This window comes from Anoplopoma fimbria, chromosome 11, assembly GCF_027596085.1.
Source record: "Anoplopoma fimbria isolate UVic2021 breed Golden Eagle Sablefish chromosome 11, Afim_UVic_2022, whole genome shotgun sequence".
Taxonomy (NCBI): Eukaryota; Metazoa; Chordata; class Actinopteri; order Perciformes; family Anoplopomatidae; genus Anoplopoma; species Anoplopoma fimbria.
In genome coordinates this window covers 16,365,799-16,383,678 of record NC_072459.1, presented here as the reverse complement: position 1 = coordinate 16,383,678, position 17,880 = coordinate 16,365,799, and the positions used below count along the sequence as shown (strand labels likewise).

At 40.6% G+C, this 17,880-nt stretch overlaps 3 protein-coding genes across 4 annotated transcripts; all 3 read left to right on the top strand.

The window, feature by feature from the left end:
• The first annotated feature begins 118 nt into the window (after positions 1 to 118).
• On the top strand, positions 119 to 10,053 carry sp100.1 (SP110 nuclear antigen, tandem duplicate 1). Of its 2 annotated transcripts, none has more exons than XM_054607251.1 (16): positions 119 to 597; positions 1,893 to 2,067; positions 4,080 to 4,280; positions 4,445 to 4,564; positions 4,712 to 4,845; positions 4,979 to 5,023; positions 5,215 to 5,254; positions 5,480 to 5,563; positions 5,703 to 5,825; positions 5,913 to 6,052; positions 6,848 to 6,916; positions 7,079 to 7,212; positions 7,671 to 7,788; positions 8,013 to 8,087; positions 9,110 to 9,253; positions 9,370 to 10,053. In XM_054607251.1, the coding sequence occupies exons 1-16, from the start codon at positions 454 to 456 to the stop codon at positions 9,454 to 9,456; spliced, it is 1,833 nt and encodes a 610-aa protein (XP_054463226.1). In that variant the 5' UTR covers positions 119 to 453; the 3' UTR covers positions 9,457 to 10,053. The 2 variants fall into 2 exon arrangements, with proteins under 2 accessions (XP_054463226.1, XP_054463225.1); XM_054607250.1 differs by having other exon boundaries at positions 125 to 597; positions 4,062 to 4,280.
• Positions 10,054 to 10,267: 214 nt separating this feature from the next.
• On the top strand, positions 10,268 to 14,030 carry LOC129098940 (uncharacterized). Its single transcript, XM_054608081.1, has 4 exons — positions 10,268 to 10,771; positions 10,927 to 10,995; positions 12,098 to 12,390; positions 12,900 to 14,030. The coding sequence occupies exons 1-4, from the start codon at positions 10,678 to 10,680 to the stop codon at positions 13,782 to 13,784; spliced, it is 1,341 nt and encodes a 446-aa protein (XP_054464056.1). The 5' UTR covers positions 10,268 to 10,677; the 3' UTR covers positions 13,785 to 14,030.
• Positions 14,031 to 14,795: 765 nt separating this feature from the next.
• LOC129098777 (GTPase IMAP family member 7-like) lies at positions 14,796 to 17,551 on the top strand. Its single transcript, XM_054607881.1, has 2 exons — positions 14,796 to 15,065; positions 16,330 to 17,551. The coding sequence occupies exons 1-2, from the start codon at positions 14,987 to 14,989 to the stop codon at positions 17,322 to 17,324; spliced, it is 1,074 nt and encodes a 357-aa protein (XP_054463856.1). The 5' UTR covers positions 14,796 to 14,986; the 3' UTR covers positions 17,325 to 17,551.
• Positions 17,552 to 17,880: the final 329 nt, after the last annotated feature.

Here is a 17,880-nt window from a genome sequence, read left to right as displayed (position 1 = left end):
GGATGATGCCCCCTGCTGACAATGACCAGAACTGTGACTTGCCGACAGAAAAGAAAATAACTTTCACTTTCGAAACGTCACAGAGAGGCGGTAATGGCCAGTGGGCCGAGGGTAAAGATCCCCTTTTAGCGACAAGAGGAACCGAGAAGACATGTGGGCAGATCCACGGGGGAAACTCTAAATCGGGGCATGGAAGGACTTTCAACAATTTTTTTTAAATCTGTTCCTTGTTTGTGATTTCTGGTGCAGATAGGGGGAAGTTGTTGGTGCTCATTTTTAGTTTAATTTTGTCTAAAGATCCAGTTTATGTAAAGAGAATCACCTCATGGCTAATCAGTGGCGGGAGCCCGTCATATAGTGCCACAGTTTGGGGGTAACATCTTGGAGCAGTAGTGGTCTCTCCGGGCCTGGTGTTATTTTTTCTCGCGGAGGAGTAGCGCTGACAGACCACTAATGGAACCGATGGACTGGCTGGGTAACGAGGAGCTCCTGCGGTTCTTCCACCGTCACAAAACGGAAATGTCATGCATAGAGAACCCGCACACGTTTCTCAGCCAGCTCAGGGACCACGACCTGGTCCCGGATGACCAATACAAGGTGAGGGACTAGAGCGGAAACGTTACTACGCTTTTGTTGTTGTCCTCCCTGAGCACTCAACTCCTCATACCTGCGCGGATGAAAACGCGCGCCGGTGAGAGAGCGGGAAGGCTCTGGAGGGGAGACTGGGAATGAAAAGTTGACACACAAGCCCACACAACTCGCAACACACGTTACAAACAAGACTATTGAACAATGTTTACGACAGCTTTCGTAAAAAAGAGGTATAAACTTTAGCTGTTGACTTGCAAATGAAGCAAAAGCCCTGTGACCCTCCCTTCATCCGCACATCCTGTTAGAAGTTGCTGTCATACGTAAGGGTTTTCAAATGCCAAGGCCTCCAAGGGGGGGTGGTGATCATTACTATTCGGTATATTGTGGCTTTTTAAATGACAAAGATGACAGTGAAAAGTTATTAAATACTTTGTTGTTAAATGCAGAACACAGAAGGACAATAAGGTGCGTTTTTTTATTTCTCTTTTTTGTCTGATCACTGTAAAAGTCCTTAAACTTTCAATTATTTTCCTTGCCACACACTGATGCAAAAATACATTGCTACATTTGTTTGTTTTTTAAGAGAAGATGATGAAAGAGAATATTAAAATATGAATAAAACAAGTTTTGATAGTCATTTTGGTTAAATTAATTGTTATATTAATTGTGATTTGAAAAAAATTATCTTTAGAGTAATAGAGTGCGTTGTTAGATCATTCGATAAAAAAGAATCCTAAAATGCAGCCCTGATCTCTTAACTGATAACCAAATGAGGAGAATAACAATAGGACAATGGACATCTGGGTGGCCAAGGCTCAAATGCAAATACACAGTGACCTACTTACCTGTACCTGTCAGATGATTAGTACCTCACATGGTGTCTGTCCAAGTCTGCTGCCTCAGTGGACTACCCAGTCAAAACATCCTCTTGTTGCGCATGGAAGACTTTTTGACTGGCGGTTCACACAGAGGCAGGGGTCTTCATCCGTGATGTTCAGTAGTATCTGCTCAGTATCACAAGACTGGTGTCTTCTTTGGCGGCATATCTTTTTGTCTTTCCCAGGCTGTGGGTTGTAAAGATACACAGAAGTCACGGTTGGGTTCATACTGCGGTTTAGTAGTCGCGGTTCAGTTCTAGTTGGATACAGCGGCAAAACAAAATAACAACAGATATCAAATATTAATAAATAACAAAATGGAATGTTATGGATATGTTTCTTTTCATTTATTTTGAACAGACAGTAGTGCAAAAATGAAAGACATTAAACCTTAATTTTTACCATGCATTTGTGTTTTTGCAGAAGGTGATTCGTATGAAGAGTAAAGACAACATAAGGAAAGGTCTCTATGGAATTCTGGACTTGTTGGAGAAAGAACAACCAAAGAGGATCAAAGAGTTCTGGAGCTGCGTCTTCAAGGACACCATCCTGAACCAGTATCCCATCCTGCGACTTCTGCGCAACAGCCTCAAGGACGGTCAGTCGTTTTTTTTTTATGGTCACAGGGGTGTTAATCATTGGGATTCTGCTTTCTATTTTTGTGTTCTTTTCGCTTGTGAATAATGCTTTTTGTATATTGTCTCTGACAAATTAATTAAACATAAGTAAGGGTTCTCCGATCGATCGGCCACCGATTGTTTTTGGACCATATTTGCTCTAAATGGCAAATTGGTGGTCTATTTAATTTCTCTATGTGCCGCTAAAATGGCTTCACCAGAGTTTTGTATCTAATGCCCCTTTACACTGCCTAGTCAAGGTGCCGTTTTCCACCTCAGTGCTCTGTATTTAAAGGGGCTTCTGAGTGGCTCTAGATTGGAATATGTTGCATTCCATTCAAAGTAGGCAACTTGACCGAATTGGGGACACAATGGTTAAAGGTTGGGAACCACTGGATTAGAAAAAAGGCTGTGTTCAAAATCGCCTACTTCGTAATACATACTCAATCAGTAAACTGCATACTGACCTACTCAATGAATGAATAAGTATCCATTACCAGCAGACTGCACACTGAAGTAAACTCAAGCAATATGTTTTCTCTGCATCAAATGACTGTATTGATCACGGCGTTACCGGTCTGAGATACCGTTGACAATTGTTAATCGCAAATGTAAATCAACATTACCTCTACAATTTAATATTGCCCAATACTATTCAGGGGGAAATTAAATTGATTGAATATTTAAATGTTAAATATGTTTTCTACAGTATACAATATATAAAAAACTTAATGGTACTCGCCATCATTTGTGATTATTTAATCCAACAGTTAATTTGGTTTGAGGAGCCGCATTGAATTTTGGAACGCACTACATACAATTTTATGTCGTATTTAGGCTGTGCTACTTAATATCATATTTAGCGTACATCCACCAAGACATTATAAACTTAAGTGTCCATGAGACAATCTGAATTTATAAATTTACCACCAATAAAGGCACTTATTGGTTGGACTCTTTTTACCCAGTGCCTGGACTATTTTAAGATAAGACTTGGGGTCACTCAATGTTTTATGATACCACCTTTCTGAGTTTTAGGAGCATCCATATTCCTGAGGACAAAACTAAGCATCCAATTGTTCATAAACAACTTAAGGAAACCTTTTCTTAATATGTTAGTCCTAGTTGTAGTAAGTCCATATATTTTATAACCTGTATTAAAACATCTGCGTTTATATAAGTTATGTATAGTCAATTTCATGATAGCTAACTTTATTTGCAATTATTTTAGTTTCCTGCCATATAACCTTATCTCAACCACAGCACAGGACAACAGAGGGGGAAAGGAATGTTCTTTCTCTCCCTTTTCTTGTCTCTCACACAGGACACTGAGGGGTGCTGAAATGTTATTAATTCATTTATTATGCATATAGATACACTTACATGTATATCTACATAGGTCTGTCTGTGTCATGATAACAATGTATATCTATGTTGATCATGGCTTATTCCTCATGATCCTCATTATTCCATTCATGTTGTTTATTTTATCATTTTTTTCATTATTTCTGTTTAGTTGTGCAGTTAGTCGAATACATATTTTATTTATAAAGAACTTGATCATTTGATTTGTGTGTGTATATGAAATAATAGGCCCCTGTACACCTTGAGAAGAACCCTGAGATTAAGATTTAATTGATTAATATCACATTTTGAAGTTTTCCCTATTTTTCCAAAGCATGGTGGCATCCAAATTAAATCCTGTGTCAAATTCTGTTAGGTAAACTAATGGTAGTAAGTCCAGGTAACTTCATTATTTTATACTCATCTATAGGTTTTTAAATCATAAGTGAGTTATTCATATTAGTTACATATCTTGATATTAATTAGTTATTATTTATTAAATCTGCTACCAGCAACAACGCTACACATACAATTAATACTAAAACTTGTTCTCTCATCGTTCTTCCACTGTAATTTGCCCTGAGGTGTACTTTATACATACTATATCCATAGGCATCAATTAAAATTTCAGGGTCTTTTGACATACCAGAGAGGGTGGGAACCGAACAGTCGGACGACGGGAAAAGGAAGGAGCTTTCAGAAAGTGAGGAGGGAGAGGAGAAGAAAGTGAAATCAGTGAAAAAGAAAAGAAAACTGAGAAGAAGGAGCGCGAGCGATGAGAATGAGGAGGAGCCGGCCGGACCATCATCTCTGTCGACTCCCAGGAAAAAGTCCCAAAAAATCTGCTACTGTGAGTCAACCCCACTTATGTCTTACTTTTCTCAACATGGCGTGTGTTGAAAGTTTCACTGCTGAAATAGTGCACCATTCCTCGGTTAATTATGCTTCTCTATATGTCTCAGTGGAAAGAGGTTTCTGACTTGTAACAAAGAAGTATTTATTTATGTTTTGCAGCCTCTCCCCTGAAGAAGGGAGAAGAGAATAACATTTGGAGCTGGCCCATCTATAAGCTCCAGATACCCGTGACTTGTGGACTCCAGTTGGGGACACTGGACAGAAACAGACTGGCTAAAGGTACGTAAGACCCAAAGAGTTTCTGATTATGAAAAATAAAAACTATAATCATTGTCTTCTTTAAAAAGTAAAACAAAACCAAAAAAAAGTGAATTAGGACGAGGCAGACGATACATTAACACTTCCCCATTCATCTGAACGTTTCAGGGGAGAAGTGCATTGTGGTCGGGAAAAAGTGGTTCACTCCCAACGAGTTTGAGAGGTTTGCGGGGAAAATGAGTTCAAAGAATTGGAAGGTGACCATTCGATGTGGGAACACCCCCCTAGGAAAACTTATAAAGGTTTGGTGAAAAGTGAATTTGGAATATACACATTGAAAAACACTCTTTTTCTTCGGCATGTGCTATGTTTTTATTTATTAATTTTTTTATGGTATTATTTTATTTTATTTGTATTCTTTTTGCTTCACTGCAGGAAGGTCATATAGAAGCAGCAAGGTACAAAGGAGGGTGTAAAAAGGTAAGAACAAAAGCTGGTGAAAATACATAAATATATACAAATTCTGACTTTATAGTGCATCTTCTTGTTGTTTGTGTTCCTGATCTGAGCCATATCCTCCTTCTTCTTCTTCTTCTTCTTCTTCTTCTTCTTCTTCTTCTTCTTCTTCTTCTTCTTCTTCTTCTTCTTCTTCTTCTTCTTCTTCCTGCTAGGCCAAGAAATCACTGATCCCATCTGGTCATGTAACCACAGGTTGGTTGTATTAGTGCAAAAAAATGTGTTTGTGGTAGCTTATGAGAGAGCGCTGCATCCTCACAAGCTATAACAAGATCCATCTGTCTAATCTAATTAGATTTAATCTATGTGGTATCTATGAAATTTAGAGTTTGAGAAAAAAACAGGCAGAGTGAGCATCTTTACTGATAATGTAGGAGAAAAAGCCACAACCCGCCCCCTATCTTTTTGTGTCTGAATCAGACGTAGAAGAAAAGGAGGACAGCGACCTGGACGAGGAAGACCAGGCTTCGTCATGCAGCAAAGAAAGTTCCCCATCCTTTACAGGTGCTCGTCATTACAAAGTGATGTTCAGGGTTGTAACACGTTTGCTTTTTAATAGAAATGACCTCCGACGTGCATCCTATCCAAGTATCACCATAACAACGGTGATGTTAATCAAACTTCCCACGTGTGTCCATAACAGACGAAGAGGGAGAGGAAGAGACCGAGGAGCAGCCGGAAGCCAGCAACGCCAGCGGCAGGAAGGTGTTCAGAGTCACATGTGGACCTGTAGCGGGGACCTTACACAAGAAACGTTTCACGTCAGGTAGCTTATATATCTCACTGTGCACGAAAAGCTAAACATGTGTAGTGAAATGTGTACTAACCAGCTTAAACTTGCTTCAACCACCAGGGACTAAAGGGAAGTGTATTCGTACTGAGACGAGCTGGATGACCCCAGTGGAGTTCCTGAATGAGGCCCTGAGTCAGAAGGATGCCTCCTGGAAGAAAGACATAAAGTGTGAAGGGGAGCCAATCAGCGTCCTCATAGAGGTAAACAAGAACAGGCCGGGGCGATTTTTATTACATCCTGAATTATTAACTGTGCATGTTTGTGTGACGCAATCTGATTCTCTAACACTAAGATTTCAGTACTGGCTGATATTTTGACAGCCATGGTTACCGTGGTAACATCAGGTGAGGGTTTAATACGACAGCAAACACTACTTGAGAAGCTGCTGTGTCAGAAATACAACAGAAGAGCAACTCGTGTCTCTTGTTTATAGTGCTGCTGAAATTACACGTTATATTAAGAAAGAAGTCAGCCGATGATAATTTAAACCTTTTTCACAATAAAAGCCACCCAACACTTTTAATGTGAAACAGCAGCATGAGAAATGTAATGTAATACAAATGTATTTAATGTGACTGTTGTCATTTCAGTTACAGTTTTCACAAAGCCACACTTTTAAGATCAAGACCACACTTTACCAAATGTATTGCACTGTAAGCCAACATCACCTTGAGCAACTGTCTACATGCAGGAAGAATGTCAATCCTAGAAGTAAAGAGATGAAGATGAAAGACAGAATAAAAATATCTCATAACAGTAGACTGCAAAAGGAAATCTACACCCTCCTGGACTTTAATCAGCCTAAACTTGTTGACAGAACAGGTTAGAGCAAAGAAATGCTAGCGTCTGATTTAGAAACATGAAATTAACGATGCAGTTTCATGAAGTTGTGTGTCACCTCTGAAAACATGACAAAGTAGCAACGGAGGTAAAGAGAGAGCCCGAGGTTTTGTCAAACCGAAAAGAGGAAAACGCTGTTGATTTGTCTATTTCAGGCAGACATCTTGAGGATCCACTCACTGCTGTGTAAGTGCCTACTGTGCAAACCAGATGACGAAGAACTGGTAAGTTTTTTGATAATTCAGTTTCAGCCGAGCAGTGTTTCCACATTCTACAGTCATCTTTGTTCTGAATAAACAATGAGTTACAGCACAACCCACTTTTCATTATCAAGAAGCCTTTTTCCCTCCGATGGATATAACATGCTGTCATGTTTGTCTCGGCAGGCGAATCAGAAAAACGATGACGAGTGTTGCATCTGTAAAAGAGAAGATGAAGAACAGTTGGTGGTGTGTGATTGCTGCCCTCGCTCCTTCCACCAGAAATGTCACCTGCCTCATTTAGACGACGGCATGTTAGGGTGAGCTTTGATCAAACTACGAGACAACCAAAACGTTACAAATGTTTACCTGTAGCTGTTTTTTCTCTCATGGGAGAGGTATTGATGTTAGTTACGAGCGCACAGAAAAGGATTTACTGACTCTGCAGTTCCGCCTACAGTTTTCGTTTCAGTAAAAACTTCTGAGCCAGATGGTAAACATAGTGTAGCATTTTGTCGCTCTGATCTCTACTCATTTAAAATGGAACTGGCAGCGGTGGAACAAGGAGGAAGCCTCTTTCAATGTAGTTTAAATTTATTATATTACTAAATGATAATTTATACAAACCAAATTAATAATTTCCCACTTAAATACGCATGTTACATCCTGTCAGTAGGGTTCATTTCGTTAAGGTGAAACAAAAATAAAGATTGATAATTGTCAGACCTTACATACGATTATTTATTGTGTGTGTGTGTATTTGTGTGTGAGTGAGCAGGGACGAAAGCGAGTGGTTGTGTACGTTCTGCATATCCAAAACCTATCGAGGCTGTTTTTACTGGGAGGAGCTGGAAAGAGAAGCAGCCATGTCGTGTGAAATATCCCAACGCATGCTGGTGAGTAAAATGTGTCACAAAGTTGAAATGTTTGTCTATCTTTGTTCAGCTTTTGTTGTCCCTTTTTTTTTTTAGCAGTATGTCTATTTCTGTGCATTTACATTAAGCGCAAAAAACAAAACAGATCAGATTCCACGTATGTGTTAACACTGACTGCCAATAAAGCTGATCATGTCTGTCCGTCACACTGCCGTCACTCATCCCTCTTTTCCTTACATCAACAGCAATGCCAGTATCTCCTTCTGTGTCTGTGCAGTGCTGATGAAGAACAAATATTTGGTACCAACCCATGCCTCTATGTAAGTCTTTTTCTCTGCTTTTCCAATGCTGTTCGTTACAAACAGAGCCAATAATTCAATTTATAGAACTTAATTATCTGGCTGCTGGTGGACCAGGGCGCGTGATTCAGCTCTGTGTCCTCTAGAGCAGTGGTTCTCAAATGGGGGTACGTGAAGGCACTCCAGGGGGTACTTGAGATTTTTAAAGAATATATTTAAAATTAGCATCCATTCAAAAATCCTTTCAAAATAGTTATTTAATAAATATTCAATAGAATATAAGTGTAAGTTCATGAACTGAATTCAATGCCACAATGCAATCTTCAGTGTTGACAGTTTAATAAATCAGACACTGATGGCACAGTGCTGTATTACATATTTTTTTCAACCAGAAATGCTTTGCGCTGGTTAGGGGGTACTTGGCTGAAAAAATATTTCACAGGGGGTACATCACTGAAAGAAGGTTGAGAACCACTGCTCTAGAGATTTAGAGTCACGTCAAGTTCCACTTGCAGTTCACAGCAACAATACACAGTGAAAATTATATTTTGATAGTATCTTGACATAATACCAGCAACATTACTACAGTTTTGATGTATATACCGGTAGGACATGTCAGAGACATGAAAAAAAAAAGTAGATTTTTATGTTAAACATCCAGTTTCAAAATAAAAGCCCTCTGGCATCTTTCTGTGCACAGAATCCCTTCATTTGTTAACACAAGGCTTTTATTCTGAAACATTTGCAAGGGGCAGTTTTTGTGGAAAATGTGGTGACTTGCACAATTGATAGAGCTACGGCTTTTAAATGTGGATTGTTGTTATTATTTACAAATGAGCAAACACTTTGTACACCCGCTCTGTCTGAAATAGATATAAATGACATTTATGATGAAGTGAAACGAAACATTCTGGCCATTATGAAAGAGGTCACACGCTAACTTCAGGTCTTTACTTATGTTAATCTGGAACTGATGTAAACAAATGACAAAGGTGTTGCACGGCGTTGAGTATCTTGTTCATTTTCTGCTTGGCCCCCCTCAGTTTAACGACTACTCCTCCGCGATCGATACTCCGATGTGGCTGGGTCACATAGCAGACAAACTCCAGAAGCAACTCTACAAGACTGTTGGGGAGTTTGTGACCGACGTTGATCTTATTTTCTCTAACTGTGCTTTATACAACCAGGTAAGAAACAGTGTCGGTAAAAAACCTTTTTTTTTTTTTTTTTTTACACGTGGTACTAATCAACATTTAAACATCAAAAGTTTTTTTTTATAGTGGTCTGTTATGTTCTTTTGCAGGACAATGATGAATTCCTGGCCATGGGCAACAGACTGAAGGAGTTATTTGACAAAGAATTTAAGAGTGTGTTCAACATCAATGAATAGGCTGGTGGCGGATTAACAGCGTTCTGTTGAAAAAAACTCAGTAGCAGCTGGGAAAAGGTTAAAAATATGTCAATATGCCTGTGGTATATATCTTTATGACATATCCCTCCTATGTGGTTGAAATATCCCAAAATAAATGATTCCTATTCAGAATCATGTAAGTGACTTTACTTGAATAATGACAAGTGATTTCAATCTATAATTCTACTAAAATGCATTAAAAAAAGGATTCTTCCCACTACTTATTTTCTTTCATAAAAGGCGCAGTACAATAAATAACCAAAGGTTTAACATTTAAATGTTTTTCTTCAATACAATTTTATCAGAGTATTCATTTTTAAAAGTGAGAATTGTTTTCCTGTAGGTTGCTCTTAACATTGTTTTTATTGCAATGTTTCTATTATGGTATTCCCCCATATGTGAGGAGGGTTTTTAAATTAATTTATTGTAAAAGACTGAAGCATTTTGAATCGCGTAACTGTCCCTGCACAGAATTTAAAGTACAATCCATTTGCACTTTCTCTCTTTCTGTCTCCATCTCTGATGTGTTGCTTGTGGATGTGTTTTTTTAAAATAAAATAATAGCTTGTGTACATCTTCAATGACATGGCTTGTTTTGATCAACCTGCATTTTTTAAGTATACACTTATATTCCACAATGTGAAAAAAAGTTTGACATAAGTCATTACATGATGGCGGTTAAATCTTGATAATAGTCTTAATTTTGAAGCTTCATTGTTGACTGTATTTGCCATAGACTGCATATGGACGTCACTTTCACAGTTGCCGGCAGCAAATCTGTGATGAGAGCTGCGCAGTCGCCCTGCGCATCCGTCGTCTGCGGTGGACAGCGCAGCCATTTCTCTGCCCCTCGTGAAAAACACACACACACACACACACACAGAGGTGGCGTTTGTCCACCACGCACATAACTAACCCGTGCGAGTGGGGTTAGTCATGACGTTAGCAGCAAACAGCGAGGCCGAACATCACCGCCGCCCGAGACCAGCGAGCTGCAAACTTTCTTCCAAATCAGCGCCTGCGCAGACGAAACGGTCTCTCACTGCCGCTGGTTGTTGCTGCGTCGGCCATGGAGGGGAACCTGCAAGGAGGCTGCAGCAATGCCCCGACGACTCACGTGAAGACTGAAGCGGTCGATGAGAAGACATCTGCGCTGGTTTTGGGCAGTCGCGAGTCGCCTGCGCCCTGCGGAGATACCGCATGCAGAGGGGGAGGAGGAGGAGGAGGAGGAGGAGGGGGGGGGATCAGACTGCAGAGCAGCTGGCTGACACGACAACTACTCCTGTGCTGCTGTGTGAGTGCACACATACATACACACATCAGCTGATTTATCATTAAATCATTTGTTATTTGGGGGGTTTATTTCTATCTAAAAATTCAGATCAGCATGCAGCATCTTTTTTTTTTTAAATCTTTTAACGCGATGTTCCTTTTATATCGACCTATCAGATCCCGTGAGTACAGACCGCTTCTTCACCACATCAGGGGATGGGAAAACTTACCTGAAGATAGCTCCAGGTGAGTGGATCACACTTTTACTGTTGTGATTGTTTTCAATGGGAGCTCTTGCAATAACTTCTGTCATCGTAATGAAACACAATAAAGAGTCTTGGGCTGAATCCTCACACACATGACCTTTGTTGTGTTAACAAACCTATTGGCGCTGATATACTTTTTAAAAACCTTTTACAATAAAATAACAATATTACGTTTGGTTTAAACTTGTATAAATACAGTGAGGAGGAAATGCTATTTAACTTAATAAGTTCTCAAGTTCCTAAAATATGGTCTTCAGATTCCAAAAACGTTCATGAATTGGAGATTCAAACAGATTATATATAGAAATGATATATTTCTATATATAGTACTTAAGGCTAAAGCCTCTTAAAACTGGAGTTAAAATCTTGAAGTTTTTCCCCACAATATTTAATATCCATGACCAAATAAGCAACAGCATCTTAAGCTATGCTTTATTCATATTTTAATGCACAATAACAAAAACTCCGTCCTCAGATTCTGACTCCAAATGTTGTGACATCACCATTTCCTGTCCAGTTTTACACGAGCAGAAGAGCAAAGGAAAAACAGTAAATCTCTCATGTGAAACAATTAAAAACTGTTCTTACTTTGGAAAAAAGAAATGTGTTAATATATCTTATAGAAAGATGCTGGCTGTGAAAATATGTTTACAGGGCCTTTAAATATTTTTTCAATACACAAGGTCCATGCACATTTTTACCAATATTTTTCCAAGACTCCAATGCCATTGAGACAGATTTTCATGACCATACTTTCTTTGAAACGCCTGTGTATACATAAGACATACGTAAGACAGTAAAATAAAAGACAAATGACGTAACTGATCGACCTAAACGTTCAAGTTTAGTTTAACCAATAGGCTTTAGATCGTCACTGATCCACATGTCCTCTATTATACAGTTATGTGTGTTGCAAATGTCCATGAATTTTCCAAAACCTTCTGGGTCTCCAGGCCTGGACTTGCTACTTTCAAATTCCATGACTTTGTATACAGTGTACAAACCGTGAATACATCTCCCCCCTACCCATTTACACATGAGGAATCAAACAAAATCAAAGTCTCCTGATTCCTGTCCTCCAGCTTCAGCGATGCCCCCCGCTCCCTCAGAGAAGACGCTCCCATCCGGCTCCGATTTCTCCTCCAAAGCCGTGTTGTGTCTGATCGAGGCCGTTGGGCGCCGCTGGGGCCTATACGAGACTCGGGAACGCTCACAGCTCTTCCAGAGCGTCCAGGAGGAGATGGCCTCCAAGGGCCACGTGCTTCCTGTTGAGAAGATCCGCCGCAAGTGGAACAACCTCATCGTCACGTACAAGAGGGTTAAAGACCGCAGCCGGGAGACGGGACACGCTAAAACGTCCTGGGAGTTCTTTGATGTAAGTCTTTCCTTCCAGCACAGTTATTTTGAATACACACAAAATATTTCCTCAAAGGTTGGATAACTTTGAAAATATCACGGACCAAGTTCCAACCCCAAACCAAGTTTACCAACATTGATTGCTGTGATTTCTCATGAGTTTGCCAGGTGTACTTCACCTGAAGGACAAATGTAATTGACCATCCCCCAACGGCAGCGTTTGTCCAATCATGGCTTAGCAACCAAAATCAGGCTCAGTAGGCCTTTCAAGCTCTGGAATTCTCCACATGTTGACGCAGTATACATAGTGCTACAGTAAAAGCACTAGTCTTCATCGTAAGAGACTGGGGGGCGTTGTATATTTTTACAAAATCCCCCAAAAACGTGTTAAAAAAGTGTCCCTAGGCTAGTTGAGCTGTGGGTGCATTCCCAGTGCTGAGAGATCCACCGAAGGTCACCTGATCAATAACTTTGATTTGTTTGTTCCCTCTCTCCCCGTCTCTTTGTGTCGGTCTTCTCTCACCCTAGCTTATGGACGCAACGCTCTGCGACACCGTTGGCACTCAGATCGCCAACAACAAGCGACACAAAGTTTCCGCGCTTCCTGGTCCTCTGGCAAAAATCGCCGCCAAACCGCAGTTCCCACAGGCCACCACCACCATTGTCCGCCCCAATGGGGACTTTGCTTCGACTGGTGGTGTGGACTCAGATGGTCACGTTGCAACCTGCAGTCAAATCACCAGTAGCGCTGCTGCTGTTAGCTCACTGACTCCAGCGACCGTCAGCCCGACAGACGTTCCAGAGGTCAAGCCCCTGATCGTCCTAAACAGCGACATTGTTGCGACCAGCGTTCATCCAGCCACCATGGTGCCATCTCCATCCTTCATCTCCTCGCCCTGTTTCACAGGAACAGCTTCTACTCCGCCTTGTCTCGGCTTGACGGGCAACACAGACCTCCACACACCGCGCTACGTAGGCCGCAGAGCTCCGTCGTTCTCGCCAGGCGTCATACCCTTTCGCCTCAGCAGTGCGCCGCTGAGCAACAATCACAATCTCCTCGGCATCTCCTCCTCTCTCCCGCGTGCTTCCTCGTCCCTCGCTTCCTCCACCTCCACCTCCACCTCCACCTCGTTATCCGCAACGACCCCGTCAGGAAGCAAGGGACGGAGCCAGAGAGGAAACGAGGAGCGAACCAGCACCGGGTTGTTCCAGGAGGTCCTGAATCAGCAGGAGGAGCAGGCCTACCTGGATCGGGTGGCTGGCCGCAGGGTGGAGGCCAGAGAGAAGAGGCGGGAGAGGAGGGAGGTGCGGATGGCGGAGTCCCTCGGCAGGATAGCCACGGCCCTGGAGCTGCTCTCCTCCAAGCAGGACACGGTCATCGCCCTCCTGCAGAGACTGGCTGAGCGGAAGTGATGGAGGGTGTAAGAAGGAGCTTTGCATTCCTGAGATCACGCTTATTAAAACATTCAAATCCTCCTAACATGTAGTGACCCCACCTGAGTTCCATAATGCTACTGTAAAAAGGGTTTTACTCTCCTGATCATAATGTAAATACAATTTTATAAAATCATATGAGCTGCTCACTTTTCTACATTAAGCATAAAGTGAAATGGGGTGCTTTTGTTATATGCTTTCCATTTTAGTGCATTAGTTTTCTTCAACAACATCAAATAAAAACAATCTTCTTGAACATTCAGTTTTTATTTTGAAGATTTTGTCTGAGTGATAATGATAAATATAGGTTAACATTTTTTCAAGTCTTATTGTACGACCCTTATGGACACTGAAAAATGTTTTGGTCTATGTAATAATTCCTCCTCTTCGTAAAGTCCAACATGTGGTGTCTCCCTGATGCAATTCCAATGTCTGATAAGTGATCGGGGCCAAAATTCATAGTGCATGTTTTGTACAAAAATAATTATAAAGATAGGCAGAAGCTAGTATGAATCTTTTGCGGGTTTTTTGGGGAGAAATCAAGGGAATATCTTACTAAGTTATTGTCTCTAGTACAAAAAAATGTCCCTCCCATTTAGGTTTCAGTTGAGATCTATAATTCATGTTTGTGCAAACCGACTACTAAGGATCTTTTTTCCCATCACTTCACTAGGAAGTATGGCCAGTACGGACAGGGGCAACAGTTATAACCAATGAACACATAGCCATATTGTTTAAAGATGGGCTTCAAAGACTGTGAATCTATCCTTAAGGTAGAAAGTCGTGTACTCTTAAATACTAAACCCACTGTGGATCTCCCAAAGACTTTTCATGGACCTCTAGTCTACAAGACCTCTAGATGGCTCTGTTTATCTACCAAAAAAAAGAATGGTCTAATCATTAACATACCATGAAAGCACTGTAGATGCCAGTTGTACTGACGTACTTCTAGAATGCTTTCATAGGACAACATGTTCGAGACTTTTGAACCTGTAAAACCTGGTCAAATTCAGAGCCAATGTCCTGTCCTCATTAAATTTCCTCATACTTTCACTTCCATTTCTACTCGGCAGAGGCAGGAAACTGGACGGACCTGAACTTAAAAAAACTCTACCAAGAACAGTCCGTCTTTTTAGACACAGTCACCTAAGAAAGTGCCGTGAAAGTGATTTTACACAGACATGGTAGCGACGGTTGGCAGGTTGGATGACAGCAGCTCTGACATCGGGCCTGATGCAGAGCTGGAGGATGTGAAGGAACGTAAGTATTAAAAAAATCAACTCTTAGTTCTCAAATCTTTTAGTTTGTCTTTCTATTTTTAGTTGTCCATAAAGATAAGTGCCAAATTATTTAAAATGAACTGAACTCCATTTAAAAGGTTTTTACCTAGTTTTATGGGACAACCCTTCACTTTGTTACTCATTACAGGAGTATTTAGTCACATGTATGACTAAGTAAACTAAGTAAAACGACACGTCCTGTCACGTCCTTAATTTCTTATCTCAGTTACACTTAACATCAAAAAAGTGTTGTCATCTTTGTTCCTCTTTGCATGTATTTATTACTATTGTGCTTGTGTATAAAATGGCAAAGTAAATAATGTTTATTGTACATGACGAATGTTAAAACGAATAATTTATACCATGAACACAGACACTATTGATCCCTTCTTTTCAAGTCACAGGGTGTTTGAATTTATTGCATTTTAATCCCTGTATTTACATGAAGGACATACTGTATGAACTGACACTCCCTTATTAGAATCATCACATTCAAATCCACACAACCTTTGTGTATTTTGTAATTTTTATGTGTCATTTATAAAACATTTTATTTTATTTATGTCACCTTTATTAAACATAATATCCCATTGCGATTTTGTATCTCTTTTAGAAGGGGTCATGGTCCAAAACGTTTCACCACATGAAAACACAGATAACAGACTTAAAAAACAAAACAGAAAAACAAGTTAAAAACAACATAGAAACATCTCAAAAAACAATCCCAGAAAAGAGACAAAACCCCCAGCAAATTGCATCAACGAAATAATTTTAGTGTTGGAGTGCTGACATGATTTGAAAAAAATATTTGAAAGAAAATTGCAGCAATGGAGAGAGAACTGTGCGTAGAACGCAGTGGTGACAAGATGGAGCTTCATGATACATTAAGCTTTCCAGCAAATTTGTTCGCAGAAGGCTTAATTTCTTGGCGCTCCATGTGCACACGAAACCACCTGATGGCCAAAAAGTGATAAGCAGGCCGATATCTGACACAAACTAAAGTTGCTACTTCTGGCGCCCATGATTCACATCAAGATTGTTTGTAAATTTTATTAAACCATTACCAGATTTATCGTTTTCAGTTTTTTTTTTTATCTATCAGTGTAAACTTCAAAGATCCAGCGTTGGTTGGGCCATAATGTTCACTATCACAAATAAAAATCCAAGCAAATATGAGAATTGAGGACAACCGCATTCAATTGTGTATTGTGTGGTAAAATGTCTTCTATTTATTGAATTCACAGAGCCCCTGAGAATCATGCTTCTTGGGAAGAGCGGGGTTGGCAAGAGCTCAAGTGGCAACACCATCCTCGGGCGACAGGTGTTTCTATCAGACATGAAGCTGAAGAGAGTCACTAAATACTGTCAGAAGGAGAGTGGGACCGTTAAGGACGTGTCTATGGGTGCGAATCATGGAACTAGAGATGTCCCCGTCTCTGTGATTGACACGCCCGGCCTTTTTGAGACTGATCGCGACAAGGAGGCAGTCGTGCGAGATATTCTGAAGTGCGTCAAACTCCAGGATCCAGGGCCTCACATCTTTGTGTTAGCGGTCCCTGTTGGAAGGATGACGCACGAAGATCAAGATACCAACAAACTGATCGAAGCGATGTTTGGCCCAAGAGTGTGGGACCACACCATCGTGCTGTTCACACATGGCGATCGTTTGGGTGGGAAAACGATAAACGACGTCATCAAAGAGAGCGAGGACAACCTCCGCAACTTCATACGCAAGTGCAGCGGCGGCTTCCACGTCTTCAACAACAAGACCCCGCAGGACCAGAACCAGGTGACGAGCTTCATGGAAAAGATCCAGACCCTGGTAGCCCTGAACGGAGGGCGCCATTACGAAACGGCCCTGTATCCCAAACAGGAGAGGAGGATTAGGGAAAAACAGGAGAGCATCCTGGCGGAGAGAAATCCTGAGATCAGCACTAAGGAGAGACAGCTGCAGGAGCATTTCCAGGGGCAAGAGCTGGAGAAGAAGAAGGAGGAGCTGTGGAGGAAAGAGGAGAACCGATCAAGAGTGGATGCAGAGTATGCCATCCGCATGACCTCCTACATTCTGAAATTTATCTTCTTCCTGGGAGGAATAGGCCTGGTAGCTTTGGCTCTTCAAATGCCAAATGTGTGCATTGTGGTGGGGATTATCATTTTCATTTTGGTTTTCCATAAGGAGTCTATTCTTCATCCGTCCATTTTAGAAAAAATACCATGGCTTTCTAAGAAAATTCAATAGGTGTAGGGGTTTTGACACAGTGAGATGTACTGGTTTAGTCATCTTAAGAGCCTATGATGGATGCTCAACTAATGTAATGGATTACATTTCGCATTCTTTTTCAATCTATCAGTTTATAATAAGAACCAGAAAAAAAAACATGTTTATAATTTGATATATACACACTTGATCTAATGTCATGTAACACAAATGTTAAACCTGCTAATGAAAATTGTTTCATCAATAAATGTAAGTTAAAATTCAATGATTTTCTTAAGCATTATTCAGTGTGTTTTATGATTATTTTGCACCGTGACTATAAATGTGACGTGCGTCCTCTGGTGGTAGCTTTGACAGAATGTCTTTCTGGGCAGCTGAACTCATTGTGGTGATTCAGCAATGTAGTGGGAGTGTGCTTCACTTTGTTTGCTTTCTTTTCCTCTGTTGAGGCCCAGCACAGAGGTAAGACACTGTCTTCTGATCAATTATCAAAAGTTTGTTGTAAGTTCAAATGTAAAGTCTTTTTTCTTTTTCTGGTTGCATATACTGCAGTTTTGTGATTTTTTTAAAAAAATTT